The sequence below is a fragment of the Thalassophryne amazonica genome, chromosome 1 (genome assembly GCF_902500255.1).
Source record: "Thalassophryne amazonica chromosome 1, fThaAma1.1, whole genome shotgun sequence".
NCBI classification, from domain to species: domain Eukaryota; kingdom Metazoa; phylum Chordata; class Actinopteri; order Batrachoidiformes; family Batrachoididae; genus Thalassophryne; species Thalassophryne amazonica.
In genome coordinates this window covers 73,954,065-73,975,056 of record NC_047103.1, presented here as the reverse complement: position 1 = coordinate 73,975,056, position 20,992 = coordinate 73,954,065, and the positions used below count along the sequence as shown (strand labels likewise).

Here is a 20,992-nt window from a genome sequence, read left to right as displayed (position 1 = left end):
TTAAATTAATTTATTGCTGAGGTCTGTGTAGTCACACATTGTACCTTAGGGGTAACATAATGCGATTATATTTTGTAATGGAACTCATAGGAAAGTAGAAATGAACACTATGGAATTTAATTATGCTGTAGATAAAAAGTGCCTGGTTATTACAAAACATGAATTTCATCTTTTGTGCTGTTAGCAAACAACCAATCAACAGGACAAATGAACTTGTACATGACACAATGGAGGGAGGGTGTCCTTGCATAAATAGGGCGAGCATTGCAAACAAATTGAGCATGTTTTATTCAATGGTAAAATGAGTTTCCTAGTCCAGAACTAGTGTTGAAGCAGGTCTTAGATTCACCTTCAAAATGCTGGTCGAAATAAGCGAGATTGGAGTTCGGAGTGCACATGTGCGAGTTGAACATCTGGTAGGCAGCTCGGTATAAACAAACGCTGTTCGTCAATCGTGAAGCATTGTTGAATCGATTTAAAACTGAAATCGAATATTAACACAAAAAGTATTTACGAGATGAAATGGGCAGAACACAGCAGGACCGGACTTGGGAGTCCATTGTTTCCTTTTGTTGATACTCCCATCGGTGTTTACAGCCCCCCTGACGATTGTAGCGAGCCATTTCTCACTCCTGTATTTCTCAGATGGTATAATATAGAACTGCCGTTCAGGATAACTCCTGGTTGGCTGGTACAACCCGGAGCCCAAGCGCGCACTCGGAACTCCATTCTCTTATTGTGTGATGTCCGAGGCGATCACACGTAACACACAATCCATACCTCTGTTTTACTTCCAATTGTAGACTCTGCAATCTGTTTGTGGCCAACAATCCACTTGAATTCGCCTACTTCAACGGCATCTTCCTCAAAAAACTCAAAAAGGGCGTATTTCACCATTATACAAGCGTAAATGTGAAATAAAGGAAACAGATAAAAGTGACGCGGTCTTTCTCCAAGATCGGCCTCGTTTTGAAATGGCGGGATCCTATGAGCGCGTGGCATCATGGGATATAACGACCTATGACCCGGAGACAGATTCATGACTTATACGTGTTTATTTGTTCACATTGATCTAAGTTTAGATGTTTTTATGAAGAAAACTGAAAAGTTAATTCTATTTTAAATTTTTGTTTCATTTATTTTTAAAAAATGTATGCATTTTGAATCATTGCAGGCGCTGCTCTGTTGTACGCATGCGCACCTAACCTGATGGCCCCTCCTGACCAACAGAGAGAAGAAGAAGCAGCAGAAGAAAAACACCAACAACCCGACGGCCATATTTCGATTGACATGCTTCGACAACGTTACAGACAATATGGGATTAATCCCGATATCTCTCTTCCGAGACAAACAAAATGTAATCGACGAAAGAGAAGAAGAATTGTAGGTGGTGAAACCATTGATCTCAACTCTTCACAGTTGGTTGCTCCCGTAAGTACAAAAGAGACCCGTTGTCTTATGTTTAGACTGGGGGGGTCACTAACAATCGGGCGGGCGGATTTGAAAAAAAAAAAAAAAAAAACGAGGCATGCGAAAATATTAAGATTTCTTTCATGAAGAAAAACACATGTAACATAATGCCACACCATTCTAATCATTGTCCACTTGATTGACAATGAATTTGGCATGTATATGGTTAATTTGTAGATTCTTGAATGTTGGCTATATTATGATCTACAGCATGTATAGAATAACCAGTTGAAATTGAAACTAAATTAGTATGGCTGTTTTCACTATTTGAATTGTTTCCATTTGAACAATATTTCTGTTTGCTTGAAGATAATTTGTATACTGACTTTTTCCTTTTATTAATTTTATGAGAAATTGTAAATTTTGATAAACATCAATCAAGATTAAAAATATGAAATGCCACTTCTCTGCATACTTGAAATTCATGTTGCTAAAGGTGCATGTATCCTATATTTTTTTCCTAGGAGCATTCAAAGACTGACGAAGGGATTGATTGTAACCACTGTGGCACTGATGTTGAACAACCTGAAACTGACTTACCAATGAATGATCGAATGGACATCAGAAATAGAGCTGTGTTTCAACATAGTAGTTCTCAAGAAGGCGGGGTGGTTTTAGAACAGGATGATCTAGTGGACAATGGAAGCAAGGATGATGTTCTCAATGAAGTAGACCAAGCAGATTCAGCAGACATGTGGTATGGTGATGTTGGATGTGATCATAATGTTGAAGATAACACTTGGCATATTGATGGCAACAAGGAAGGCGAGGATGATTTGAGGCAAGACATGGGTGGAGACTCAGTACAAAATGAAGAAATGGATCAGGGGGATGATGAGGACTGGCATGACAATGGAGTTGACTCTGGAGGAGATGATGAAGATGATGATTTTCAGCATGGTGATGGGGAGGAAGGAAATGAACCAGATGATAATTACCAGGTAAATAAGCATCATGACTGATACCAATTTATGTACCATATTTCCTCTATTATAGAAATAAATAGAAGCACACCTAAACCAAACATTGCATTTATTGCATATAGAAATGTTAACATATGACTTATTTTAAACATAAAATTGCTTCTGTCATTTAAGCACATGCCATTCTAATAGAACAAATATGGTGTTTGGTTTTTCTATGCACTGTAACCGTATGAATTAGGGCATTGTCTATGACCTTAACCTTAACAAAAGAAAAACAAATTAAAATATTTTCTTACTTCAAACACACATGTACCATATTTCCTCTATTAGAAGTGCATCTTGGGCCAAAAATTTCATTCTTTTTGTATACAGGAATTTTAAATTATTTATACTTATTTTAACCATATACAAGATAAATGGCATAGGTAACCTAATTATTATGCAGTTCAAACAATATACTTTAGGTGTTTTAAATAAATACTGTCATTATTGATTTAGAGTAATTATATTTTATTAATACTAAATACATAAAGCTGAGGCTTATGCATTTCAAATAAATAGGAATTATTACAGTAATGAATATGAATCATGTAAGGTCTATTTGGTAGGTTTGTATTAAAACTATCTAAAAAAAAAAGTAAATGGGAATTAGTCATGTAATAAAATTACATAAATCTTCAAAGTCAGGGTTAAATATTTCTGTGAGTGTAATAGTGTCGCAATTAATGTTCGTATAATAAAAAATTAAGGCTCAACCAACTATAAACAGTCCATGTCTGATGAGTGCAGCCACGTTTATCTAAGGCTCTTTCTGATATCAGCCCCGTGACTAATGTTACACCTTTCTGATGTTCACTGTTTTGTTTTGTTTTTTTGTTTTTTTGCCTTTTTTAGGGATTCAGCCTTGAAGATGGAAATCTTCCAATTTATCCAGATGCACCCATCACCAAGTCACAGAGTCTACTGCTGATAGTGTCCTATGTCTTGCGGCATGGTCTTTCTGATAGTGCTTTGGATGATCTTCTTTCTTTGATGAATATACACTGTCCAAACAGTGTTCCTACATCAAAGTATTTGCTGTACAAGAGTGTTGAAGATTCAATGTACGAGGTATGTTTATTTTTTATTAAATCATCATCTGTACTGACCAATGTGTTTCATATAAAGGGAGTTATGCTGCATTTACACATAGGCAGAATGCATTACGAACGTCATATTTGCTTCATTCTTAACATGATCAGCGGCCAAGAATGTATACTTCGTGGCATTCATTTCTTGTCATTGTTATGTGTAAATGCAGCATTAGTCTGTGCTGTTATCATTTGCCATGGTATGCTAGTAAATCATGTTCTTGTTGGTGTATGGTGTTTTTTTGTTGCTATACAGATTGCTTATCATTGATAATCAATATGCTCAAGCTTCTGTTGTGCATTAAAAAACGACCATGCTCTCGCAGGTTTCAATGTTCTTATATTCATACCATTCTTCTATTTCAATTTCAGGTTCACTATTATTGCATGCCGTGCACTGTATATCTTGGCCCCGAGAAATTGACAAGGAATTGTACAAACTGCGGCTGTTGTGAAAGTGTAGGTACACGGACCCACAACAGGGGGCGTAATGAACGGACAATGGAGAAAGGTGAATAACAAGTTTTACTGTTGTGAAACGAGCACAACGAATACAACAATTAACAATTTGGGGGCGAATCCGCTGGTGTCGTGTGGGCAGGCTCGAAGGTAGGAGACGTCCGTCTCAGTCGAACCGGAACCACCCAGATCTCCTCTGCCACCGAACCCTGGAAATACTGGAACCGCCAAGTCCCGAATTCCCAGGTGGCCATTGCCTCCGCTCATCGGATCCGGTACTGCTGGCGGGAGAGAGCAACAACACACAGGTGTGGATGCGACAGCACCCAGTAACGGAGAGGGGAGAAGCCGCCTCCACCTCTTGTCAATATATAGCAGGAAGGTGAGTACTTATCCAAGCAATTTAGCTATTAGTAGTCAGCAGTCCTGAAAAGGTTTAACAAGTTTTAGCTGGTTATTCAGAATATGAATGCAGAGAACGTTACCTCAGTCTTAAGGCGATATCTCGGCACTGAGGTGGAGACGCCGTCCTGATGATATACCCCCGTGCTGAGTGGAGTCAGCTGTGTCCAGTAATGGGTGACAGCTGTCACCCTGACTGCTCTAGTAAGGCGGCGGCGCCCTCTGGTGCCTGGAGCCCGCACTCCAGGCAGGGCGCCTTCTGGTGGTGGTGGGCCAGCAGTACCTCCTCTTCAGCGGCCCACACAACAGCGGCAATGAATTCAGTGCAGACATCTCAACTGCAGAGGGTAGTTTTTTTCTCAGGATGCCCATCAAAACACAGCTGAAAAGAATGATGAAAGTACCAGAAGTGGCAGCTGCCCTTGAAAATCGAAATATTGATGAAATCTTGAGAGAAACTAACATAAATGACATTGTTCATGGTAAACTTTATAAAAACCTTCTTCATGATGGCATAATAGGTCCCAGTGACTTGTCATTATTGTTCAATACTGATGGAGTTTCTATTTTTAAATCCTCCAATTTTTCTGTTTGGCCTTTGTTTGCCACAGTAAATGAAATTCCACCACATATGCGCAGGAAACATATGATTATGGCAGGCTTGTGGTTTGGAGAATGTAAACCCAAAATGAATACTTTCTTAAAACCATTTGTGGATGAACTTAGAGATTTGGGTGCAGATGGTTTGCACTCACCTCTTGGCCAAACCAGGATTTTTGCTCTTTGCCTGTCAGCGGATGCACCTGCCAGGTCTTTAGTGAGGAATTCCAAACAGTTCAATGGGAAGTATGGATGCGACTGGTGTAAGCAGGAAGGCACACCAATACCAAATGGAAATGGTCCTCCCATTCGTACTTACCCATACAATGGTGAAGCACTCCCAAGAACTGACGATGATCAGAGGAGATTGTCAATAGAGTCACAGAGAACAGGGATGTGTCAGCAAGGTGTGAAGGGGCCTTCAGTTGTCATGCAGTTACCACATTATGACTCTGTGAAAGGCATTTGTTCTAATCACAACACACAGCTTTCTTAGGAGTTACTAGACATTTTGTGGGGACTTGGCTGGATTCAGCAAACAGAGCAGAGGCATATTACATTGGGGACCAAGTGAAGAAATTAGATGAGAGACTGCAGGATATAGCACCTCCAAGTGAAATAACCAGATGCCCCAGGTCTCTCAAAACGCGGAAGTATTGGAAGGCATCTGAATGGCGAGCTCTCCTGTTCTATTCTTTGGTGGTATTTCAGGGAATTTTACCTGCTGTGTATATGAAACACTGGTTCCTATTTGTATTTGGTATTTATTACCTCATGAGTGAGAGTGTTTCTGAAAGAAAGGTTCGTGAGAGCAATGCTTGCCTCAGGATGTTTGTTCTGATGACTGAGCGTTTATATGGAATAAGACATTGCACTTTCAATGTCCACTCATTGATTCATTTTGCCCAGTCAGTTATCAACACTGGCCCTTTATGGGCAACTTCCACCTTTGTTTTTGAGGGATACAACAGGACTTTGATTAGGTGTTTCCACGGTACCCAGAAAGTTGGTTTTCAGATTTGTGAGACATTCTCTCTCATGAAGGTGATGACAGAGTTAGCAGTTAGTTGCATGGAGGAGAACACTGATGTGTCTGTCCTGTATACCTCATTGGCCAGCAGACACACTAAATCAAAATGTACAAACGTACTTTCAAATAATTTGCGTGCTCTTGGCAAAGGAGAGCAAGTTATTCTGCCTCCATCAAAGTTACTGGCTGCAAGCAGACTGACAGGGAACCAAGTGCACACTTCCGCCATTGTATATAAGAGATTTATTTTCACCACCAGCTGTATGCCAGCAGTGACTATTTTCAATCTGCTCGGCATTGCAACTGCTATGTTGCATTTACTCATGGTGTGTATAAATATGGAAGAATTGAAACGTTTCTCTGTGTTAAATTGGGACCAGACTGCATGAATGATAATGGTTTTTGTTTGTGTGATAAAGCAAATATCATACTAGTAAAGCCATTCAGCATTACACGAAGACCATTATTTGTTGATGCAAGGCTAGGCTGTTCATCTGACTTTCTTGTAAATATTGACCAACATGCAGATAACCCAAATATTTGTATTTATCCAGGAGACATCCTGCAAAAATGTATTTTTATGAAAACTGATGTTTCATCTTACCTGTGCCCACTGCCTTCTCGGTTTTACTGGGATTAAGTTGTGAATTGATGGTTACACACGAATGTTTTACATGTTAGCAGAACTTGGCCCTCTATAGAATGCTATAGGGCAGCCTATAGAATTCTCTCAAAGTCACCGTCAAGTCACTCTCAAGTCATGAATCGGCCACCAATTGTTTGCAAGCTCACTTGAGATTTGACTTGAGACTTGCCGATTCATGACTTGAGAATGATTTGACAGTAACTTAGTCCCACCTCTGGCATAGGATATAGATGGTCCTACAGGATTGTATACACTGGCGTATGGGTTGAACTGATATAACATATGCATGTGTAGTTTCAGTTACAGATGTTATAGTAACCATTTGAAGCAAACTGTCTGCATTAATGCTGACCTGTTTGGATGTTTACATCTATACTTGTGTTTGATGATACTGCAGTTTCCAAGTTCCATGGTTCGACAAAGAAAATGATATATGTGATTATGTATATACATGTAATAATTTTTAACTTGTAATAAAAGATATTGTTGAATTTGTAATGTTGTGTAACTTTTTTATACTTTGCCTTTATCTGCTTGTGTATAAGCGTGATGTGTATATACACACTTCTCAAATATATTATAGTTACAAGTGAACAAAAATTATCTCCTTGCTAGTACAGTGGCAACGTTATCTTGCATAAAAATATGCAGACAAAATAAAACAATCTGTTTTTTCATCCAAATTCCACATTTTTTTCTATCAAATAATTTATCGGCTACATTTGAGTCAGAATTTATTAATATGGTGTTTCTATATACTGGCATGTCTATAGAAACCTATAGGTTTCTATACGCAATGGTGCCTATAGGTCCTTATGTCTGTAGAATGCTATCGGTCTCTATAGGCCAAGACCCCTGTAGGTCGCGTGTCTATAGGTGTTCTATAGAAAGCTATATGACCTCTATAGAATCCTATAGAAACCTATTGAACTTTTTCGTAAGGGTTCTCCTTTCCACTTCAGCCAGTCTTAGCGCCAGGTCCCCAGTGCTGTCTTCAACATCCGAGACTCGCTGCTCCACATCTATAAAACGCGTTTCATACATATCGAGTCTGGATGAGATTTTATCCAGTGTCTCAGAAAACTTAGTGAGTCAGCCTTCCATCGCTGCACTGAAACTTTCAGACACTTTGAGAATCAGTGCCTCGGTCTCATCTGGTCCCTGCACTGTAAAAAATGTTCGTAAATTTTGCGGTGAATAACTGTGAATCATAACAGCAAAAATCTGTAAATCTCCAGAACAGTTTGATAGTGTTTATATAACACTGAATCACTGTAAATACGTTAATCAGCAAAAAAAAAAAAATGTATTTTTTAAATTTTTTCTCTTGAAAAAATACATTTCCCTACTCTTGCACAGTTTTTTTTATGGAAAATGCCGTAATATGTATAACATTCAATACCATGAATTTTGCATTTATTTCTTGAAAAGAATACAGTATTTCACAGTTAAATGTACGTACTGTTGTGCTGATCATGTTATGGATAAGACGTGGATTGAGGAGTGGTCCAGTATCTGACTGAACCCAGCATGAAATAATCAGAAGCAGTTCCAAAAAGAAAACACATTTATTTTTCTACCTTTGTGCTATACATGAAATACTAAATAATTAGAGTTCTGGTGAGGTGAAAAGGGGGCGCGCTCTCTCAGCGTCTCAACAGTCGGAGTCCGAACGTTCAGGACTCAGGAGTTCCGCCAACACCCCCCCCAGGTGACTTTCCCAGACTGTACTCTGTGAAGGAGGATCAGAGATGAGATTATTCAACACTTATTACTACGAAATACTGTTTAGAGGCAAACTTATCAGCTACACGTTTAGGTCTGGTTTCAAACTTAGTTCAAAGAGGCTGCTGCTCACAGCTAGTGGAGGATCATTAATCCGCACGCCACTGCCGTGAGGAGCACGCCAAACAATTTCCACCAATAATTACTTATAGCTGCGTATAAACGCCAATTTACATTCACGGATAAACTTTTCAGAATATTCACCTCTGTTGTGTGCTGATAACGTTTGCCTCTCACCCTCATCCTCCTTCACAGGCGCGATGTCAGACTCTGAAACGGCCCTCAGCGTCCCCACACGGTCGTCACAAGGTCGTATTCTCCGGCCATCTTATCCAACTCACTGCTGGTTTAAATGTAGTTCTTCATCACTACATTGGTACCAGCTGGAAGTCCTCAGATCTGCACGTGAACATCACAGGTGTCGTGGATTGTCCTGATAGAGAGCCACACGAGAATGCAACAGGTGCAGCCAATCATCGTAACAGAGGAGAGAGACTCTTCTGCAGCACATTTTCCTCAGAGAACAGCCCCAAATCACCTGGGAAGGAAAATAAACACAAAACAACCCAACCTTGTCCAGCCAAACCCCCCCAACACACAACAGATCACAGAAACATGCTGTGATATTTATAACAAGTAACATGATAATTTTTGCATTTATTTCACACACATTACTTTTGTGTTAATAAAAGGCATATGCTTTAATATTTCTGACAGCTTTATGTCAAGCTAAAAATCTAAAATGTTAAATACACTAGCTGTTATGCTGATAATGGAAAATGCTGTTATATTTTTAACAGGTCACACTACAGTTTTTACATTCATTTCTTGTAAAGAATGCAGTTTGTAACTACTATTGTACTATTCAACTATACCATTGTGCTGATGAGAGAACTATGCTATAACAAACTGAAACTGAAAACTTACAATGCTAATTGTTGTTGTTTTTCATATGGTAGGACAGCCTGTTTATTGGCCTTTACAATGAATTACATGAACAATTTCTGTCCTAAGGAAAAAAAAAAAATCTTGCCTTTAAATGTTTTAAAATGTCTAAATGCTTATCTTGAAAATAACTCTCATATGAACTTTTGGAATTAAAATGGGAGCATGCCTATATTCCCACAGCCTTATGTTCCCAGCTTTCTAAAAAAAAAAAAAATCTAAATTAAGCCCTATGTTCCCACAGTTCCTACATTCCTACCCTTGGTAATTAGGGGTTTGCCACTCATCTCGTGTAAATGAGAGGCCAAACCGCATGGAAATATCTGTGCTTTCCCTTCATGTAAGCACGGTCTTAGAAATATGAGAAATGTGGGAACATAGGGTTGTGAGAACATAGGGCTGACCCCAATAAAATATGCAAACATTTTGCAATTTTTTTGTAGATGTCAGGTTATTTATAATATAGTGGTGATTAACCCTGGACCAAGGGACCCCAACAGACTTTAGAATTGCCACTGCAACATCACTAAGGTGAATAAACAGGCTTTCCAACCATATTCTCCTGTCTCTCCCGCACTTTTCTGCTCTGGGTGTGAAATGTTTAGTTATTCCTCGGCCTCCTTTAGCAGTAATGGTACTTGCAATAAGTGTAGCTTATTCGTAGCTTTGGAGGCCAGGCTAGGCGAATTGGAGACTCGGCTCCGCACCTTGGAAAATCCTACAGCTAGCCAGGCCCCTGTAGTCGGTGCGGACCAAGGTAGCTTAGCTGCCGTTAGTTCCCCTCGAGCAGATCCCGAGCAGCCGGGAAAGCAGGCCGACTGGGTGACTGTGAGGAGGAAGCGTAGTTCTAAACAGAAGCCCCGTGTACACCGCCAACCCGTACACATTTCTAACCGTTTTTCCCCACTCGGCGACACACCCGCCGAGGAACAAACTCTGGTTATTGGCGACTCTGTTTTGAGAAATGTGAAGTTAGCGACACCAGCAACCATAGTCAAATGTCTTCCGGGGGCCAGAGCAGGCGACATTGAAGGAAATTTGAAACTGCTGGCTAAGGCTAAGCGTAAATTTGGTAAGATTGTAATTCACGTCGGCAGTAATGACACCCAGTTACGCCAATCGGAGGTCACTAAAATTAACATTGAATCGGTGTGTAACTTTGCAAAAACAATGTCGGACTCTGTAGTTTTCTCTGGGCCCCTCCCCAATCGGACTGGGAGTGACATGTTTAGCCGCATGTTCTCCTTGAATTGCTGGCTGTCTGAGTGGTGTCCAAAAAATGAGGTGGGCTTCATAGATAATTGGCAAAGCTTCTGGGGAAAACCTGGTCTTGTTAGGAGAGATGGCATCCATCCCACTTTGGATGGAGCAGCTCTCATTTCTAGAAATCTGGCCAATTTTATTAAATCCTCCAAACCGTGACTACCCAGGGTTGGGACCAGGAAGCAGAGTTGTAGTCTTACACACCTCTCTGCAGCTTCTCTCCCCCTGCCATCCCCCCAATACCCCATCCCCGTAGAGACGGTGCCTGCTCCCAGACCACCAACAACCAGTAAAAATCTATTTAAGCATAAAAATTCAAAAAGAAAAAATAATATAGCCCCTTCAACTGCACCACAGACTAAAACAGTTAAATGTGGTCTATTAAACATTAGATCTCTCTCTTCTAGGTCCCTGTTAGTAAATGATATAATAATTGATCAACATATTGATTTATTCTGCCTTACAGAAACCTGGTTACAGCAGGATGAATATGTTAGTTTAAATGAGTCAACACCCCCGAGTCACACTAACTGTCAGAATGCTGGTAGCACGGGCCGAGGGGGAGGATTAGCAGCAATCTTCCACTCCAGCTTATTAATTAATCAAAAACCCAGACAGAGCTTTAATTCATTTGAAAGCGTGCCTCTTAGTCTTGTCCATCCAAATTGGAAGTCCCAAAAACCAGTTTTATTTGTTGTTATCTATCGTCCACCTGGTTGTTACTGTGAGTTTCTCTGTGAATTTTCGGACCGTTTGTCTGACTTAGTGCTTAGCTCAGATAAGATAATTATAGTGGGCGATTTTAACATCCACACAGATGCTGAGAATGACAGTCTCAACACTGCATTTAATCTATTGTTAGACTCGACTGGCTTTGCTCAAAATGTAAATGAGTCCACTCACCACTTTAATCATACCTTAGATCTTGTTCTGACTTATGGTATGGAAACTGAAGACTTAACACTATTCCCTGAAAACCCCCTTCTGTCTGATCATTTTTTAATAACATTTACATTTACTCTGATGGACTACCCAGCAGTGGGGAATAAGTCTCATTACAGTAGAAGTCTTTCAGAAAGCGCTGTAACTAGGTTTAAGGATATGATTCCTTCTTTATGTCCTCCAATGCCATATACCAACACAGGGCAGAGTAGCTACCTAAACTCTGTGAGTGAGATAGATTATATCATCAATAGTTTTACATCCTCATTGAGGACAACTTTGGATGCTGTAGCTCCTCTGAAAAAGAGAGCCTTAAATCAGAAGTGCCTGACTCCGTGGTATAACTCACAAACTCGCAGCTTAAAGCAGATAACCCGTAAGTTGGAGAGGAAATGGCGTCTCACTCATTTAGAAGATCTTCACTTAGCCTGGAAAAAGAGTCTGTTGCTCTATAAAAAAGCCCTCCGTAAAGCTAGGACATCTTACTACTCATCACATATTGAAGAAAATAAGAACAATCCCAGGTTTCTTTTCAGCACTGTAGCCAGGCTGACAAAGAGTCAGAGCTCTATTGAGCCGAGTATTCCTTTAACTTTAACTAGTAATGACTTCATGACTTTCTTTGCTAATAAAATTTTAACTATTAGAGAAAAAATTACTCATAACCATCCCAAAGACATATCGTTATCTTTGGCTGCTTTCAGTGATGCCGGTATTTGGTTAGACTCTTTCTCTCCGATTGTTCTGTCTGAGTTATTTTCATTAGTTACTTTCTCCAAACCATCAACATGTCTATTAGACCCCATTCCTACCAGGCTGTTCAAGGAAGCCCTACCATTAATTAATGCTTCGATCTTAAATATGATCAATCTATCTTTATTAGTTGGCTATGTACCACAGGCTTTTAAAGTGGCAGTAATTAAACCATTACTTGTACATGTAAATGGGGAATCTTCTTCACAGACTAAGGTTAATTATGGAGTTCCACAAGGTTCTGTGCTAGGACCAATTTTATTCACTTTATACATGCTTCCCTTAGGCAGTATTATTAGACAGCATTGCTTAAATTTTCATTGTTACACAGATGATACCCAGCTTTATCTATCCATGAAGCCAGAGGACACACACCAATTAGCTAAACTGCAGGATTGTCTTACAGACATAAAGACATGGATGACCTATAATTTCCTGCTTTTAAACTCAGATAAAACTGAAGTTATTGTACTTGGCCCCACAAATCTTAGAAACATGGTGTCTAACCAGATCCTTACTCTGGATGGCATTACCCTGACCTCTAGTAATACTGTGAGAAATCTTGGAGTCATTTTTGATCTGGATATGTCATTCAAAGCGCATATTAAACAAATTTGTAGGACTACTTTTTTGCATTTACGCAGTATCTCTAAAATTAGAAAGGTCTTGTCTCAGAGTGATGCTGAAAAACTAATTCAAGCATTTATTTCCTCTAGGCTGGACTATTGTAATTCATTATTATCAGGTTGTCCTAAAAGTTCCCTGAAAAGCCTTCAGTTAATTCAAAATGCTGCAGCTAGAGTACTAACGGGGACTAGAAGGAGAGAGCATATCTCACCCATATTGGTCTCTCTTCATTGGCTTCCTGTTAATTCTAGAATAGAATTTAAAGTTCTTCTTCTTACTTATAAGGTTTTGAATAATCAGGTCCCATCTTATCTTAGGGACCTCATAGTACCATATCACCCCAATAGAGCGCTTCGCTCTCAGACTGCAGGCTTACTTGTAGTTCCTAGGGTTTGTAAGAGTAGAATGGGAGGCAGAGCCTTCAGCTTTCAGGCTCCTCTCCTGTGGAACCAGCTCCCAATTCAGATCAGGGAGACAGACACCCTCTCTACTTTTAAGATTAGGCTTAAAACTTTCCTTTTTGCTAAAGCTTATAGTTAGGGCTGGATCAGGTGACCCTGAACCATCCCTTAGTTATGCTGCTATAGACTTAGACTGCTGGGGGGCTCCCATGATGCACTGAGTGTTTCTTACTCCTTTTGCTCTGTATGCACCACTCTGCATTTAATCATTAGTGATTGATCTCTGCTCCCCTCCACAGCATGTCTTTTTCCTGGTTCTCTCCCTCAGCCCCAACCAGTCCCAGCAGAAGATTGTCCCTCCCTGAGCCTGGTTCTGCTGGAGGTTTCTTCCTGTTAACAGGGAGTTTTTCCTTCCCACTGTCGCCAAGTGCTTGCTCACAGGGGGTCATTTTGACCGTTGGGGTTTTTCTGTAATTACTGTATGGCTTTGCCTTGCAATATAAAGCGCCTTGGGGCAACTGTTTGTTGTGATTTGGCGCTATATAAATAAAATTGATTTGATTTGATATAAAATACAATGTCAATTAGCATCATAACAATAGAGAAATAGTTGCTCAATCAGAAGTTTCCATACATTTTGCCAGGTTTATGTATTTATTTAAAGTGAAATGTTGGGTGTTCTGATCCCTTACATTTTTATGTAAAAAAATATAAAAACAAAAAAATGTAAACATTAATCTGTCTGCTCTGCCTATAGTTCTACAGTATGTCCCTCTTTAGTTACCACCCAGAGGCACATTCAGCTTATATAAAGAAAACCATTTGAATGATTTAAAAACATCTCACTAAATTTAAAAGCATCTCAAAACTGAGTAGAAGTCTTACAGTTCTTTCTACAGACTGTGCGTTCTTTGACAACGCGCCTGAAATTCAAACGGGTCAATCAGCGCATCGCATCTGACTCCCGTCTGTTAACCTCCGACACGCTCCGGTTCGGGTCGGTTTTTTGTTTCGGACTTCAACCGTTCAAGTTCATGGTCATCACCGGAGGAGCTTTATCAGCGGTCTGGACTTTTTAGAATTTTCTAGCCAGAACCTGTCTTCAGTCACTTCGGTAAGTACCCTTCAGTTTGACTGCTTTCAGAAAATGCGTTGTGTGTTTAGCCACCTAGCATCAAGCTAACGCGGGGTCAGTCTGCTGAAGCCTCTGGTTAGCTAATGACATTGCTCACGTTGTAGATATAAACCTGTGTTTCTTTGATTTTTTTTTTAATTTATTTTTTTTTAAAGTTTAACAAAATATTTTTACAGAGATACACACACACAAAAAATTTTTAGAACATAGATCAAAGAACATGCAGGGGTGTACTTAAAAAACAACAACATTCAAAACATTAAATTTAAAATGAGAATACAGAGTGTCATACAAATTCAGGATGCCTGCCTGCCTCCATTTGCTCCAAACCTCTTCGAATTTGTCCGATTGTAATCTCCTGGAAAATGTAATTTGTTCCATTGTGAATAGTCCGTAAACAATCCTGTGCCAGTCCTCTAAAGATGTTGCATGGGAGCTCATCCACTTTTTGGTGATTGCTTTACAGGCTGCCGTACTTAACATGCCGTATAGACATCTGGTTTCTTTGTCTGTGTCCACTGAATGTAAAGGTCCAAAAAGAAGTTCGTCCCAATTAAAAGGGAACTTCAGACCCAAAATTTTTTCCATTTCAGAATGAATACAAATCCAAAAGCAGTGGACATGACCAAAACAAAGTGTTTTGCACTCTGGGCTCCGCAGTTTCTCCAACAACTGGAGGAGCTTGAATAATATTTGGTTTGTGCTGGAGTGATAAAATATCTACACAAGCTTTTCCAACCAAAACATCTCCAAACATTAGAGCTGGATATTTTCCATTGAAATGCACAATATTTAGACCAAGTAACATCAGAAATCACCACCTTTGATTCCCTTTCCCATTTTTGTTTAATATATGATGTATTTAAATCCTTGGCTGCCTGTATGTCCTTGTATCATTTCAAGATTAATTTAAAATTTGAGTCTGTGTGATATGCCTTAATAAAAATTCTAAGTATTGGAGTTTCAAAAATATCCTTATTTCTAGGCAAAGTCTTTTGTAGATGATGACGCATTTGGAGGAACTTGTAAAAATCTGAATTACTTAGTTGATATTGCTCCCTTACTGATTGAAATTCCCTCAAAATTTCCTTATCATACAACATACAATAAGCTCCTAAGCCTAGACCGGCCCAACTTTTATATGTTGTATCTAGTTTATTAGGAGTGAAATCCAAGTCATAAGCACACCATCTTAAAATCCTAGCTTTCTCATGCCAACCATTCTTATTAAAACAATTTAGCCAAAGTTTCAGCGGAAGATTAATCCATTGATTACCTTGTTCTATCTGCTCTTTTATCAGTCTTTTGTCGCCTAACTTTGCCTGAATTGGATTTCTTTGATTATTTAATATGTATTCTTGTAACGTATGTGGAGAAAACGTTCCGTCGGTAAAAGCATATGTTTTGCATTGCAAACTGCACCGCAATGAACCCCGACGTGTTTTCAAATGTGTTGGAACAAGTTGTCAGCAGGTCTTTTCTGGATATGCAGCTTTAAAGTCACACTTCTATCGCCACCACAACAGTACACCAACAGCTACTCAGGATACGACTTTAACGCCATTAACATGCACCATCTCACTTTGTGAATGTCAGTGTGAGGGAACTAAATTGTTGGTTGCTCACTTAAAGGAGCACATAGCAGAAGGGCGTCATGTAGCTTGCCCAGTGAGAGGATGCAAAAGTGTATTCACTGCAAAAACATCTTTTACCTCTCACATGTCCAGAAAGCACAGACAATGGTCAGAAAATGTGATTTGTCCATCAATCAGAGATACACAGTGTGAGAGTCCCACTACAAGTGCAACCACACAGGGAGCTGCCAATGTGTCAGATGCTGAAGACACTGTTGGGGATGGGTCTAATTTCAGTGACCTGTATCTGAGAAATACGAGGTCTGTCAATAAAGTAACGGTCCTTTTTATTTTTTTCAAAAACTATATGGATTTCATTCATATGTTTTTACGTCAGACATGCTTGAACCCTCGTGCGCATGCGTGAGTTTTTCCACGCCTGTCGGTGACGTCATTCGCCTGTGAGCACGCCTTGGGAAGGAGTGGTCCCACCCCCTCGTCAGATTTTCATTGTCTGGAAATGGCGGAATGAAAAGGACTTTTTTCCATCAGAATTTTTTCAGAAGTGGTTAGAGACAGGCACCTGGAAACCATTCGAAAAATTTATCTGGCTTTCGGTGAAAATTTTACGGGCTTCACAGAGAATAAGGTCTGTTACTACAGCTTCAAGGACCCCTTTAAGGACGCTCGGCGCGCCGCGCTCCAAGCTGTGATGACGCGGCACAAGCCACCGGACCATTTCTAAACAGATGGCTCTGTGGATACCAGACCGTCGTGTGCTCTTTCTCTGGTTATCACAAGAGCTGGACATCAGCCACTTTTTGGCTGATGTCCAGCTGATGGCTGATGGCTTTATTGACAGATCTCGTATATGTATGTTTTACATAAAACTACAGGGACATCTTCTTCCAGTGTCTACCATTCAAAACATTGTTGAAGAAATACAGAATATACACGAGCTGGGACAGACATATACTTTGAATCAACTTAACTTGCTTCTAAAAGATATGTCAGCTTCAGATGAAGAGATTGTAAAAATCCATGACACAATTAAACAATCTGACTTGTTTACAGCTTGCCACACAGGGCCCATGAGAACTGCTTACTCAAGAGCCCAGTGCTTTAAAGACATGTTCAAATATGTGGAGCCCAAAAAAATGTTGTTGGGCAGATGAAAACAGGACAGAGAGGTGTGCCTATTATATTCCTGTGCGCGACACTTTAAAGGGTATGCTGGAGTCCAGTTTTTGGCAGGGCCTCATGTCAGTGGATCCTAATGATGTTTCCAAAACAGATGTTCTCTCTGACAGTTGTGATGGTAAGGTGTTTATGTCAAACACATTTTTTCAGGAAAATCCAAACTGTCTCAAGCTGGTTTTATACCAGGATGCTTTTGAAGTTGTGAACTCTTTAGGTTCTGCAAAAAAAGAAGCACAAGGTTTTGGCTGTGTACTTCTCTCTACTCAACATGCCCCCCCCATGTGCGATCAAATGTTGACCACATGCAGCTGGTTTTGTTGTGTAGAGAGAAAGATTTTAAGGAATTTGGCCATACCAAGGTTTTTTTCTGAATTGCTTACTGATCTGAAACAACTGGAGGAAAATGGGATAACAATGGGAGATGAACTTAAGGTAAAGGGAGCTCTCTACTGCATTGCTGGAGACAACCTAGGCTCTCACACAATTGGCGGTTTCATAGAAAATTTCAGTTCATCTGAGTTCTTCTGCAGATATTGTCTGATTTCTCAAACTGAATTTCAGAGTGCTGATCCTAACATCTGTGGACTGCAGCGGACTCCAGAAAGGTACAGATCTGCCATCGAACAGCTGGAGACAGAGGATGTCTCGCACGTCTACTAAACTTCTTCAAACGTGTTGATGCACATAAACGTAAACAAGTTCTGGATGCTCTTCTCAAGCAGCAAACTGAAAGAGGTCATTCGACTGGTTGCTCAGAAGAAGTCATACAGATGGTGCTTCTTTTACTGGCTCATTTTGATGAGAAGGAAGAGCATCTGTTCCATTTTGTCGAGAAGACAACCCTTGCTGAGGAGGTTCAGATGGAGACTGTTCCACCAACACCCTGCCTTATTGTGTGTGGTAAGTAAACCAAACAAACCTGCAAGCTTTCTCTACCGTTGTACCAACACCCATTTGTATTCTTGGCTTATTTACTTTCATGTTATCTTGCATATGGAGCTAAATCAAGGCCAAAGGTTTTGTAATCTGAAAATAAAAAAAGATTGGAAAAATAAATTTTGAAACTGAAAATTAAAGTTTTGCTCTTGAATTTTATAATAATTTAAAAAGTATTATCAAAATAAAAATAAGTGTAAGATTATCGCTCAGGACTTCAAGACCAACCTCCGCTTTCAGAGCTCCACTGTGATGCTCTGCAGGATGCCGGCGAGGCTGACCTGGTCAGCAGTTTGTGGATCAGCAGCTCGGTGGATTTCTGGTGGCGGTGGATCTCTCTCAGCGCCTCAGTGCTGCGCCTGTAACGGTGGGGCTTCTAAACACCGCCGGTAGCCGGAGCACTCTTCCGTGCGGCTTTGGATTTACGGGCTGTCAACTTTGTTACATGGTCATTAAATTCACTATCCGGTACAACATACGGATCCATTGAACCAACTGTTACGCATCGATCACAATAAACAGCTTTATCTCGAGGGTTTAAAGCCTCGTAATAAGCTTTCATTCTCTCTATTTTCTTTCACGCGCCAGCCACGTAAATAAACGATGGAGACGGGAGCAGAGTCATTATCTATCAAAGTACCCACGTTTCCTGAATGCAACATCATGAGGACTGATTGCTCTCCTGTCACTCACAATTCCACGCCCCTCTCAATCGAAGCCACGCCCTCCCATGCCAGAACAGGGCCAAAAGTTTGAAACTGAAAAAATAAGATCTGAAAGTGAAAAAAGATCTGAAGGTGAAAAAAAGAAATATGAATGAAAATAAATTATTTGATCAAAAAAATTACAGAGATGAATCAAAAATGTATTTAAACTGAAAAATATATATCTTACACTTATTATTTTGATACTTTTTAAATGATTATAAAATTCAAGAACAAAACTTTAATTTTCAGTTTCAAAATTTATTTTTTCAATCTTTTTTTATTTTCAGATTACAAAACTTTTGGCCTTGATTTAGCTCCATACTTGCAGCCCACTTTATGACTCATCCTGTATTGAAATAAGTACCACTGAATTTCTGTTTATGGCTGATATTGAAGCCCTTGTCATTAAAGTTTTGTTTTTATTCATTTTATTTACTCTTAGGGTCCTCCTGCTTTGCTGCTGAGACATTTATGTTGAGCATCGACAAAGAGGTTGTCAACAACCACATCACTTCCTTCACACCTGTTATCTGCCTGATGTTTGGCAGTTACTACTGCTTCAACATACACTACCCAGTAGAACTACGGTCTACACTGGAGTTCCTCCAACGGTAAAATTTCTTTCTTTTTATAATATCAGAAAATGCAATTTATTTGATGTCCCACCTGAGGTTCATTTTCTTTCTTTCTTAAAGGTGTTTCTTTTCAATAAATCCTGAGAAAGGCACCAAAGTCGAGTGGAATAATAAGAAGAAAGTGTTCTCAGTCAATCCCAGGGTCCTCACTCTGATCTCAGACCTTGCTGACCATGAGTGGACCTACCAGTGATGCTGAAGAATGATATTATAAAAGGTACACTGTTGGGAAAGTGTAGTGACACGGACCCACAACAGGGGGCGTAAATGAACGGACAATAGAGGGAGTTAAATTATAACACTTTACTGTTGTGAATGTCACAACCACACACAGCAGATTACAGAATGAATACAAGTCAATTAATGAAGGTGTCGTGTGGGCAGGCTCGACGATAGGAGACGCCCGTCTGGAGACGAACCGGAACCACACGATTTCCACCGCCACCGAACCCGAAGGATACTGGAGCCGCCAAGTCCCGAAGTCGCCAGGTGGCCACCGTCTCAGCGTGTCGGATCTGGTACTGCTGGCGGAGAACAAAGACAGTCAAGTGTGGGTGTGTGTACACCCCGTAACAATAATGGTGGGAATTCCACCTCCACCTTTAACACACACTCGTGCAGCATCTGTTTAACCACTTATCTGACGAGACGAAGGACGAAACAGTCGCGACCCACGCCGGTCTTCTGGTTGACAACTGCAACACAATAGCTCTTGAAATCACAGAATACTGGCAGAGAATATTACCTCTCACAGAAGTCGCGATCTCATCCTGCTTTTATCCCGGGTGAGATGCAGATGATCGGTGACAGCTGTCCTAGTTGATGAGTGACAGCTGTCACCTCGGCTGTTCCTGTAGGCGGCAGCGCCCTCTCGTGCCTGAAGCCCGCACTTCAGGCAGGGCGCCCTCTGGTGGTGGGCCAGCAGTACCTCCTCTTCTGGCGGCCCACACAACATACACTGCATGTTATATACATTGCAGATATTTTGTTGTTAGAGTTAAATTTCTGAAAGTTTTACAAAATGTATAGTTTCACAAGGTAAACTGTCTGGTACAGTTTGTACATGTTCCACTTTACTGCACTGGTTTTGTACTTTAAACAAGTTGAGGTAAACTTGCTGTACATGTTCGATTTTACTGCACTGGTTTTGTACTTTAAACAAGTTGAGTTAAACTTGCTAGTTCCAGGATTGTCTTAAAATGTGTAAGCATCAGGGTGAGTAGATAATGAAGGAATGCCCTTTTAATGTGAACTATTCACTTAAGTAAAACTTAAATAATGCATAATTCATAATGAACTACTATGCAATAATGAAGGACTCCTGATTAATTCCTTTTGAAAAACAATGTGTTTTTTCCAAACGTAATAGATCATCAATCAAGGGTTGTTAGTTCAGTTACTTCATATGTTTATTGATATTTGACAA

General features: G+C 40.0%; 1 protein-coding gene across 1 annotated transcript; it reads left to right on the top strand.

Annotated features, from left to right (window-relative positions):
• The first annotated feature begins 1,529 nt into the window (after nt 1–1,529).
• On the top strand, nt 1,530–19,759 carry LOC117507860. Its single transcript, XM_034167662.1, has 4 exons — nt 1,530–2,411; nt 3,291–3,648; nt 19,374–19,542; nt 19,627–19,759. The coding sequence occupies exons 1-4, from the start codon at nt 2,013–2,015 to the stop codon at nt 19,757–19,759; spliced, it is 1,059 nt and encodes a 352-aa protein (XP_034023553.1). The 5' UTR covers nt 1,530–2,012.
• The last annotated feature ends 1,233 nt before the right edge of the window (nt 19,760–20,992 follow it).

Coding starts and splice junctions, on each gene's coding strand:
- LOC117507860 (XM_034167662.1), top strand. CDS start 2,013: ATGAATGATCGAATGGACATCAGAAATAGAGCTGTGTTTCAACATAGT. Junction 3,649..19,373: donor CATGATCAGCGGCCAAGAAT/GTATACTTCGTG, acceptor ATTTACTCTTAG/GGTCCTCCTGCTTTGCTGCT. Junction 19,543..19,626: donor ACACTGGAGTTCCTCCAACG/GTAAAATTTCTT, acceptor TCTTTCTTAAAG/GTGTTTCTTTTCAATAAATC.